General features: G+C 45.1%; 1 protein-coding gene across 1 annotated transcript in view; it reads right to left on the bottom strand.

The window, feature by feature from the left end:
- Positions 1–71: 71 nt before the first annotated feature.
- The window catches only part of PTPN11 (protein tyrosine phosphatase non-receptor type 11), a gene marked incomplete at its 5' end in the record, with an annotated part of 16,193 nt that continues 4,915 nt past the window's right edge, over positions 72–11,349 (bottom strand). The window contains 10 exons of the mRNA XM_005424040.3: positions 72–369; positions 689–790; positions 1,021–1,133; positions 3,404–3,555; positions 3,709–3,776; positions 4,320–4,474; positions 5,477–5,608; positions 8,366–8,524; positions 8,619–8,698; positions 9,178–9,274. Coding sequence (XP_005424097.1) covers positions 721–790; positions 1,021–1,133; positions 3,404–3,555; positions 3,709–3,776; positions 4,320–4,474; positions 5,477–5,608; positions 8,366–8,524; positions 8,619–8,698; positions 9,178–9,274 — 1,026 coding nt within the window. The remainder of the gene's footprint in view (positions 370–688; positions 791–1,020; positions 1,134–3,403; positions 3,556–3,708; positions 3,777–4,319; positions 4,475–5,476; positions 5,609–8,365; positions 8,525–8,618; positions 8,699–9,177; positions 9,275–11,349) is intronic.

Genomic DNA, 11,349 nt, shown 5'->3' with positions numbered 1-11,349 from the left:
CCACCCAGTGCCCCCCAAAAACCCCACAACTGCTCAAATAAGGAAAAAAAACAAAACCCCACTAACAGCCATACTGTGAAACCAAAATACTATTTAAAAAAACAAATGGATGACAGTCCAACAGTTTGCAGGATTCAAAACTGACTCTACAAAGTAATTGTCTACCTTGTAGAAAGGATTTCCTTTTATTTGGAAAATGAGCAATTGGAAATTGGAGAGAAGAGATAAAAACAACCTTTAGATGCTCTGAAGTTTTGCCTATTGAAGGATTAAAACCGTAAATAAAAAGGTACCAAGCCCTCAGAGTTCACTGCTCACGTGAAGCTTCTTCCATCTCTTTCTTGACCTTTTTAAAAACCATTTTCATGTCTGGGAAAGGAAAAAAAATGAAGAATTATTGAGGGGAAAAACCCAGCAGTTGTTTCTTATTCAGGCATTGTACAGCAGTGCTCAGTTTTGACTCAACAAATCTTAAACTCAACCCAAAGTCTCAAGCCTGGCTTAGAAACTGTGTGGGTGCTTTGGCAGTAAAAGGTGAGATTGTGTATAAAGGTCATTAAAATTAAATTTAAATTAGCTTTTGGAACTCAGGCACCCCGTGGGGATCAATTCCAAGCATTCTGGGCATTTTTGGGGGCATTTTCTCCCAAGCCAGGTTGGACACAGCCCCTCCTCTGGCCATACACACCTGCCTTGGCTGGGAAGGCTCTGAACATCTTCTCATCTGAAACTCTTCTGCTGCTGCATCAGCCCCACATTTTCATATACTCTAGCACTATCTTCTCTCATTCTGAAATGAAATCAGGATTTAGAGTCCCACCAAAAAAAAAAATCCTATAATACACCAAAAAAAAATCCTATAATACACACCCCATAATTCAGAGACAATTAATTTCACTTGATTTATTTTCAGAGGAAAGCCCAGCACAACAGGGCAGGTTCTGGGCTAACTCAGCCTCGTTTGAGGTCTCTGAAGATGAGACAGAACAGCTCAAAAACTGAGGGCAGGACTGGACTTACTCTGGACACGTTGGGGTTGGGGTGCAGGGGGGGAGAGGGCTCTGATCCCCGCTCGTCTGGTCCGATAAGGAATATTTAATGTTTGTGTACTCGTGACCTTTCCTCTTGCTCTTCTGTGAAGCGAAACACACAACAAAAAGCCAGGTTTGGGGTTAATCCCAGCAACCAATCATTGAGACAGTGCAGCAATTCCAAAAGGAGATACCCATGGGTGTTTTTAGGTTTGTCTGGGAGGAGAGAGCTCAGTCCTGCAGTGAACACATCACTGAGCACACCTAAAGCTGAAAATCCCCATTTTCCCCCATCCCACCATCTCCAGCAGGACACACCAACCCTCTGAATGTACTCAACCCTCATCTCCTTGGCAGAAAACTCCCCATTTCATTCTTGAGCAGCCAGTGGGCTTCCCACTGACCTCATTTCCAGCTCGGAGCCGGGGCCAACGGAGCGACACCGTTGTTTGCAGGAGCTCTAATAAAATAATATCTGAGCCCATTAGGTTTGATATAAAAAGCAGCCAAGCTGTTATTTGGATTCTGCACATATGCTCCAGGATCTGGCACCCAGCTCCAGATCCTGCCAGGGAACCACGCTGGGAAAGAAACGGGAGATGGATTTTTCCTTTTCCCAGGCATCCACAATGCCTGCAAACACTGAAACCTACAAGGGAGAAATCCAAGTTTTGCAGAGAATTTGGGGTTTGGGGAGGTGGTTGTGGGTTTATTTGGGGTTTTTTAATGCTGCAACAAGTCCTGATGGCTGACCCAATCTCACAGCAGAGGCTGGCGGAGCCTCCGGGGAGTTCTGGCTCCTGAATTCCCATTAAGAACATTCCTGGGATTGAAGCTTTTCCAGGATGGTCTCCTGAAACTCCTTCAGCTCATTCTGGCGATTCTTAAATCCCTCTTAGCCAGGATTTACCACAAAGCTGTCCTGAGCAGTTTGTGGGAACACAGCTTGGGAAAAGTTTTGTTGAGCAAACCTGGATTTGCTTCATTGAACAAAGTCTGGGAGACAAAGATGGATTGGTGGACACATGGAATGCAGGATTTGGGGGATGGACGGATTGGTGGACACGTGGAAGGCAGGATTTGGGGGATGGATGGATTGGGGGACACATGGAATGCAGGATTTGGGGGATGGATGGATTGGTGGACACGTGGAAGGCAGGATTTGTGGGATGGACCACAAGGACATTTTGTAGGAACCAGCTGATAAAGAGGAACTAACTCAGTAAGTGTTGGAAAGTCCCCAGCAGGGATAAAGATACTAAAAAGAGTAGAAATACGGACTAATTAGCATAGAAAGCAAAAGGTACAAATCCCAACTGCTCTGAGGTCAGGGCAGGGAGCAGCGGGGACAAGGAGAAAACATCAGTTCTTTATCACAAAACCAGGAAACTGCTGTAAAACCCCCCAGAACTGGAGTGCAAGGAATTCCCTGAGCAGGAAGGGGCAGGGGAAGGTCTCTGTGGCTGTCACCACTTATTCCCAAACATTTCTGATCCCACCACACTCCTGGAAGTGCTTTCTGTTGGACCACCACACTCAGCCTTTCATTTTCCACTCCAATAAACTCCCAAAATTGGAATTGGAGTGATCAGCATTTGATTTTCCCCTTTTAGGAATGCAGGGAACAAGCTCTGGGATGTCTTTAAAACACAAAGAGCACGAGGTTCTGCTTTAATTAACAAACCCTTATCTTTCATTCTTCCTCCACAGGAAATTTGATAACAGGAAGGAAATTTGAGATCTGGGGGCAGGGCTGGGGACAGGGAGAGTAGGAGAGAATTCCACTTAAATTAAGGCGAGAATTCCACCTAATATTTTAAAGAGAAAATTCCACTCAGTAATTTAAGGAGAGGATTGCACTCAGTAATGTAAGGAGAGGATTCCACATGATAATTTAAGGAGAGGATTCCACACAATGTTTTAAGATTTCACCTGATAATTTAAGGAGAGGATTCCACCTGATAATTTAAGGAGAGGATTCCACCTGATATCTTAAGAAGAGGATTCCACTTTATTTAAGGAGAGGATTCCACATGATAATTTAGGGAGAGGATTCCACACAAAGGTTTCAAGAAGATTTCACCTGATAATTTAAGGAGAGAACTCCACTTAACTCAAGGAGAGGATTCCACCCAATAATGTAAGGAGAGGATACCACCAAATTTAAGGAGAGGATTCTACCTGATATTTTGAGGAGAGGATTCCACCTACCAATTTAATTATTTCTAAAGCACAATGAACTGAAACACAAGAGACAGTTCACACCTTCAGACCCAGCCTTCCCACAACACAATCTCCTCAAAAATCCCCAGCCCGGCTGCTCCTTGCTGGGATCCTGCCACGTTCCTGTTGGATCTTTGGGGTGGACCCACCTGCTCCTCCTCGATCCTGCGCTGGAGGGTCTCGATGTAGTGCTGCACTGCCATGTAAATGAACCTGTACTGGGCCTCTGTCTGCACCATCCCTGAGCGCTGGGACCTCACCATCTGGATGGTCTTGGGGACATCGATGTCACAGTCCACCCCTGGGCACATCCACGGCATTGGGAAGAGCAGGAAAAGAACCACGGTGAGGGTGGAGCTCACCTGAGTCCTCCATCAGCACTCCTGGGGTGGATCCGTGAGCAGGCAGGGAAATCAAAGGGTTAAAGGCAGGGAAATCAAAGGGTTAAAGGTACCTTTCTCTCGGATGATGTCAATGAGGATGTCAATGACAATGAAAGTTCCTGTTCGACCAATGCCAGCACTGGAAGAAGGGGGAAAAAAAAGGGAATTTTATTGTTTTGATCTTTCTGAATGCACAGCAAAACCCCAGGCAAAGGAATTCTGGCATTAGGAGACAGGAGGTTTCCAAATTACAGCCAGAGTCAAACCAGAGACCCCAGGGAAGGCACAGAAATCAGCACTTCTGTCCCTCAGTGTTTATAAACCCCTCTGAATCAGAAAAAAATCTCTAAGGTCAGATCTAACATTTCCACGCCTAAAAATCATATCATTTCCAAAAGGACAGAGCCCTCACAGGTGGGATGAGATGCCAGAATTCCCATGATCCTGCACTTGAAATGCTCCAGCCAGGACTGATCCCATCTACTCATCCAACAGCAGAAATTTTCATTCATCCAAAGGTTCACAGCCTGAAATCCCTTCCCAAGGGGACCCCGTGCCACCCACCCAGGATGTGACATTGTACAGACACAAACCAGGGAATTCTGAGCACCTCCCAGGGAAAGTTGTTCTTTTTAAAGGTCTCAGCTCCCTGGGCCAAAAGGAGGAGTGGCAGGAGCCTCACCTGCAGTGGACCACGACAGGTCCTGCATCAGGGATGCTCTCCTGCTTGTGGTGCACCTCCTCCAGGAAGTCCAGGACACCTCCGGGGTCGCTGGGGACGCCGTGGTCGGGCCAGGTGCGGAAGTGGTACTGCCACACCGTCCTCTCCGTGTTCCCCTGCGCCACGGGGACACAAACCTGCTGCTCAAAACCCAGCTGAGTCCTCGTGGGGCACAGCTGAGTCCCCCAAATCCAACCTGAGCACAGCTCCATAAATCCCAGAGGAGGGAACAAGGCAGGGCCCTCCCTAAATCCCCGAAACTAAAATATCCCTGAGACCAGGGAGCAGGACAAGATTCCTGTACTCCAAAGGGAAGTGGAGATTTTTGGGATACACCATTGAAGGGAAAATTCCTCTTTCAGAGCATTAAATCCTGTCAGGGCAGCTCCCAGCTAAGAAGCAGCATCTCTATGTTCAGTCTTAAGAATAAAATCCCATAATTCTGCTTTTTTAGGGAGGTCTTGAGGAGCTAAAATAAATGCCAATTGTGCTGCAGGAGCAGGGAATTTTTCCCTTCAAGCATCCAAAAATTCCTGCTTGGTCACATCTCCCATCCCAGTGCCTCCTCCCCTAAGTCTGAAACACAGAGATTCACATCCAGCAGCTGAAATTTCAGCAGGCAAACCTTAAAAAAGGGAGGCTTGATGTGACAGGAATCCATCCCCAATTCCCCTGCTTTGCTTCTCCTCCCTGATCCAAACTATTCCTTAACAGGAATTGCCATTTCCACAGAGTTTTCTCACCTTTTTATCCCTTCCCTTAAATGAATTTTCCACACACAACTTTTCCTTTCAGTGCAACCATTTCCATGAAGAAACAAATGCCAGGCTGGATTGAAGTGTCCTCAGTTAAAAGCATTTTCCCTCCTCCCTGATTCCCTGCAAGCTCTGCAGCAGTTCCTCTCCTGCCAAAAGCTGCTTAGGTAGGAGAATCTTCAATTATCCCAAGGGCAAAGAGAAAGATGGATGGAACTGAACGTGGAGCTTCAAAGAAAGGCAGGGCTCCATTTATTCACCTCCGAGCGCTTTTATTGATTCCAGAGAATGGGCTAATCCTGACATTTTTCCTTTGGTGATCCACAAGCTGGGCTAAAAGGACAGAGCTGTTCTTGTACTCACCTGGCCAACTTTGGAAAGTTTCAGCTCTCTCAGGGTGTAGTCGTGGGCTGCACTCTCCTTCACGTTCCGGACACGCATCACTCCGTACTCCTTCAGGGAATATTCATCTGGCCAGTACTTCACACACTTGCTCTGCAAGATTTCAAATTATAAAGGAAAAAAAAAAAAAACAACAAAAAGAAAATGAATAATCAGGCAGGAAAAAAAAAAGAGTTGCTTTGCAAACTGATTAATTCAACCCTGAAGCTTTTGTTTCAGAGTTCGCAGAGGACAATCAGCTGATGAGATAAAGAATATTTTAATGGGTAGTTTCTCCCCTCCATAACAGCCACTGGATAATTTCAGACAGGTACAGGTCACCTCTCCTCTTAGCACATTTTTGGGATATTTTGTACCTGGATATTTTCAAAAGCTGCAGATTAAAATCCTGCTTTTTGTACCCCCAGTCACAGGTCTGAAAATACAGAATTCCACCAGAATTGAGTCCCACAGCCCAAACCCTACAGGCTGCAAAAGAAGAAAGGTCAAAGGTATAAATCATTCCCAGTGGAAATAAGACTTGGATATTTGCTTTTCCATGGCTTGCAGCAGGAAGGGCTGACACAGCTCTGGTTCCATCACCAAAGAGGGTTCAGCCTCCTGCAAAGGGAGCAGTTCATGGGTCTGTAGCTTCTAAAATGCAGAGTTTTTCCTGTGCTGCTTCTCCATCAGGATTATCTCTGCCCAGGGATAAATTGCACCCACTGAGGAATGGATTCACCTATCAGCACTTGGATTTGGCTCCTGTGACAGGTCAGGAAAGAGCAACTCCTGGGAATGCAGCATCAAAGCAGGAATTACTGTAGGAGCAGCTTCTAGCAAGAGCAAACACAGACCAAACACCAAGTCCTACAGAGCAATAGGGTCTGTTTGCAGTTATTCTGAATATTCAGGAAAAAACACGGCACAGGGAAGCTCCTTCTGCCAGCCCAAGGCAGAGAAGATGGCTGAACACATGCCCACGTAGGCAACAAGATGCTTTCCTGCTATTTTTGCCCTTCTTTTCCTGTCACAAGGGGAGAAACAAGCAAATACTCTGAAACTGAAGCAAATACACTGATTTTTGGGGGTTGCCAGCAGAAATAACTTTGCAGTTTTCAATGCAGAGCTCTGAGCAGTTGGTAGAGCAAGTCTGAACAGCAACATGATGTTAAAATAAGCTTTACTCTGCAGGGCTGGGTTGCTGAACTGCCTCCAAAAGCCCAAAACTCCTTTAATTTCTAAGGATTTGCTGCTTCTGCACTTTAAAGCACATCCAGGACTCGATGCAGGGCTGGGATATTCCACAGTTCCTCCCTTCCTCAGGCTATGGAGGCAGCTCTGCTGCAAAGGTTCTCTCTTCCTGCAAGCAGCTTGGCCTGAGATAAAAAAGCTTTGATTTGATACCAGGACTGGCATTTGCAATTCCGTAAGAAGTGAAATAGGCATCACAAAACAATCAAGGGTACAGAAAGAAGAAGCAATGCAGCACTGATAAATTTAAGTGTTTTCTCCAGCAAAAGGGCTGAGCAAACTTTGGGAAGAAAAATGGAGGAACTGCAGAGGAGCAGAGGCCATTCAGGAGGTTCTTTAAAAAATAATAAATAACTTGAAGGAAGAAAGGTGCATTCAAGTCAACTCCATAATTTATTTCTCCTCTTCCAAAACAAAGATTATCACTGGGAAGGGGGAGCTTCTCCCTCTGTCAGTGAATTCAAAGGAAGGAAACACAAATCCTGTCTCTTTATCAGGGTGATGAAGTGGCAAAACTTTACAAAGACTAAAAAATGATCCACAAGACAAAGTCAAAGACTGAAAAAAAAAATACACAAGACAAAGTCTAATGGCTCCAACAAACAGCACCAGGGGCAGCTTTGACACCTTCATTAGGGAGAGAATCCTGTAAAATTTTCTGTTATTTGTCTTCAGTCCACTCACACAAAGTTCCTGGGAGTGAGGACCCCCTGCAATCATCAGTCACTCACAGAAAAACTTCACTTCTTAATTTGATTTTTTTCCACAAATGATGCTCCCCTAAAAAGGCAACAGTTTTCTATTCAGAAACAGATAATGAGAATATGGAAAAAGGTGAAAACGTGGACAATAGTGTGTGGAAGAAGCAGAGAAACTTTAAAAGGAAAGGACAGAGAAGAGACAGTATTTATCAAACAGAAAAAAGATAAATCCTTACAAACCCCAGGAAGCTGTGTGTGGCTGTTGCCAGCATATCAGTGTTCAACTATTCCTATTCTTTCCTGCCTTGTGTCATTAGAAACCAGAAACAAATTAAAATATCCCCAGGTTTGCCAGAGGCCAGGGAGCAGGACAAGATTCCTGTACTCCAAAGGGAAGTGGAGATTTTTGGGATACACCATTGAAGGGAAAATTCCTCTTTCAGAGCATTAAATCCTGCCACGGCAGCTCCCAGCTAAGCAGCAACATCTCTATGTTCAGTTTTGTAATAATAAAATCCCATAAATCTACTTTTTTAGAGGGGTTCATAGAGGCTTGATGAGATAAAATCAATGCCAAGACTTCTGCTGCAGGAGCAGGGAATTTTTCCCTTCAAGCATCCAAAAATTCCTGCTTGGTCACATCTCCCATCCCAGTGCCTCCTCCCCTAAGTCTGAAACACAGAGATTCACATCCAGCAGCTGAAATTTCAGCAGGCAAACCTTAAAAAAGGGAGGCTTGATGTGACAGGAATCCATCCCCAATTCCCACAGACACCAATAAAAAAGGACACAGCGCTCCAGAGCTCCAAGGAATCTTGTGCCACACCAGATTCCAGCCATAAATCAATTTATCCCTGTCAGATCAGTTCCTACTTGTACTCAAATGTCAGGACCTTTCCCAAATATCTGGTTTTACCTTTCCTCTTTCCACTTCTTTCGTGGTCATGACAATAACTCTGGAATTCTCCTGGAACACCATCCTCCAGAAATCATTCACCGTGTTCTGCAGGCAGCCTTGGGTAGCAATGTAACTTTTTTTTGGCTTTGAGTTGTTGCACTTGGTTTCAAACTCAGGCTAGAAGGAAAAAAAAACCAAACCAGTAATACAATAAATTGTATGTGACAAGACTCCCCTGGATTTAGGGAAGAGGAGGTGGGAACACACTCACCATAATAATATTAGCATTGATATAGTCTGAAACAGGTTCATTGGGATCACCATCGTGGAGAACAACTCTGGTGTGATCAACTGCAAAAACACACATGGATGTCAAGCACTTGCATTCCACAGATGTGACCACATAGCAGCTATTAATTCATTATCAAACTCAATAAATAAGTGATCAGAATATTCCAAATTGCCTGTTTTGCTTCCTTTAAACTAGTGTCTGTGACCAGCTGGACCAAAACATTTAACTCCAAGTCAAGGCAAAGCCTTGGGATTTGCATGTTGCAGTTCTGGCCCCCAGATTAATCCTCTTAAATTTAAGTATTCCAGCCTGTTGAGTTGAGGGATATGAAGTCTTTAAATTAAGATAAAACCCAATATTACAAATATCTACAAAGTGCAAATGTGTGAACCCAAATTGGAAATCACTGGATAATCCTGATAAGAGGGCAAATTCTCATTAAAGAGAAGCCAAAGGCCAGTGGTACTTAATTAACCCTATATTAATGAGGAAAATAAACCAGAGTAACATTAAATGGCAACAAAGGGGCAATACTTACAGGGTAAAATGTTTTTGTATCTATTTTTGTTCTTGTTTTCCTGGCGCTGCCCTTCCTTACGGCTGTAGAGGAGGTTGCATTCCTGCTGCTGCAAAGTCTGAGGGGAGAGCACAGACAGGAGGGGCTCAAAAAAAGCAGGATGGACTGGCCCATGCTCACAGCAATCCCAGAGAAAAGGGAGGAGAGGGGCATTAGGTGATGGGTTATCCATAATTTATTTATTCATAAATTATCCCAGTGAAGGAACAAGCTGGAGTGGGGATTTCTGGAACACAATGTCCCAGGGACAGCAGCAATTCAATACTTGCACAGCCAGGCTGCTCAAGGCAAATCTCCCCACTCCCAAAGCTCCCTGGAGCTGGAGGCACCAGGATCCCAATGCTCTGCTCCAAGTTTTCATCCCCAAAGCAGTTTCTGGCTCCACTAAAAGGAACACTCAGGTTTTGGGAGCTGCTCCCCTCATCATTCCCACCCTCCAGACTCTTGCTGGTTTTTAACTGGCACATTTGCTCACTCCTGTCTCAGTCTGATACTCCCTCACTTAATGACCTTGGATAATTAGGCTGATCCTAAAGCCAGGGAAAGCAAAAGAAATTTAAGAGATGCAAAGTTTCAAGCTCGTGACAAAGGGCAGGAAACAGTGCCCAAAGCATTGCCTGTGGAATTGCAGGCAAAAGGACTGAGAGCTAAACTTTCCCAGCAAGTTAAAGAATTGGAGCAATTAAATGTGTGTGGAAACCACATCTTCCTTCTTAGAGTTAATTATCATTGCTTGGAGCATCCCTGAGGAGAGATCCACGAGCAGCAGTGACTCCCAACAAGCCCATTCAGAGCTGGAACAACACAGCCATAAATCTGAATATCCTCCTCCACTTCACTACAACATCCCAGCACTAAGCTCAGAAATAACCATTTTTCAGAAGGAAAAACACTACAAGGGTTGTCAACATTCCTGTCTGGTGCTTCCTGGGACAAGAGGCTCATTCCTGCCTGGAGACAAGTAATTTAATTTCACCATCTGGGCTGGCAGCTCCTGAACAGCACAGACAGGGATCCATGGACAACCTGGAGTGTGCTCCCTCCTCCTGCCACCATGGGGGACAGCTGGAGCTTCCCTGAGGGGAATGGAAAACAGGGCACTAAAACTGCTAGGAGAGGGCTTCAGTCCCAAAAAATGAGTTAGTGCTGACCTCAGTGACAGCAGTGAAGGGGAAAAAGAAGTGCAATGTCCCACAGGTAAAATTCTGCATTTATTTGCTTTTCCTGCTAGACTTTTCCTTCTTTAAGGAAAACACTTTGCTTCTAAAGCCACGCTAAGAAATCCACTCCAAGAAAAATTTCTTCAACGTGTAGCAGAGGTCAGGAAAGAACTGTGAATTAATAGTTCAGTTGTGTTTCGCCAAACCAACAATCCCTTCCTACACACACGACCTCTGCTGACTTCCTTCCCTCTCCAGATGGAATTCTGGCCATTCTGACCATTCAGCAGCCCTGCATCAAGGACTGTCCTCTCTCTCTGGAAAGAGAAAGGAGAAAGCTCAATCCTCATTTTATCATCAATGCCATCACCTCACCATCTGACATTCCCCTCACACACCTCTGTGCTAATTCCTTCACTTTTCATGGATTCATTTTCCTTCTCCTGGCAATAATCAGAGCACACTGGCCAGCACATTTAGCTAATGGATATTTCTGATCAAAGAGGGTTTCTCCAAGGATGGTCACTTTGCAAATCCATCACTATTCAGGAAGTTTCTCAAATCAGCCTCTCTGGAGCTCCCTGAGCACTTCCCAGTTTCCTGTTGCCATCTGCTGGTGGAATTCCAGACCCCACTGGTGGTTTTGTGTGTGTGAGGTATAAACCAGTCCATTATACCCAGCATGGAGTGCTCCAGACCAGGCTGGATGGGGCTTGGAGCCACCTGGGATAGGGGAAGGTGTCCCTGTCCATGGCAGGGGTGGGGTAGGGTGGGGTTTAAGGTCCCCTCACAACCCAAATCATTCCATTATGCCAGCTTGTTCCAAGCCCCAGCCAATGTGGCTTTTTAACACTTCCAGGGATGGGACACCCACAGCTTCTCTGGAAGTTTCTTCCAAATTCTGGAAGGATTTCTTCCCAATATCCCATCTAAACCTCTTCTAGTTTGAAGTCATTGCCCCTGTCCTGTCCCT

Source organism: Geospiza fortis, unplaced genomic scaffold (genome assembly GCF_000277835.1).
Source record: "Geospiza fortis unplaced genomic scaffold, GeoFor_1.0 scaffold145, whole genome shotgun sequence".
Lineage (NCBI taxonomy): Eukaryota > Metazoa > Chordata > Aves > Passeriformes > Thraupidae > Geospiza > Geospiza fortis.
This window is presented reverse-complemented; position numbering and strand designations above follow the sequence as displayed.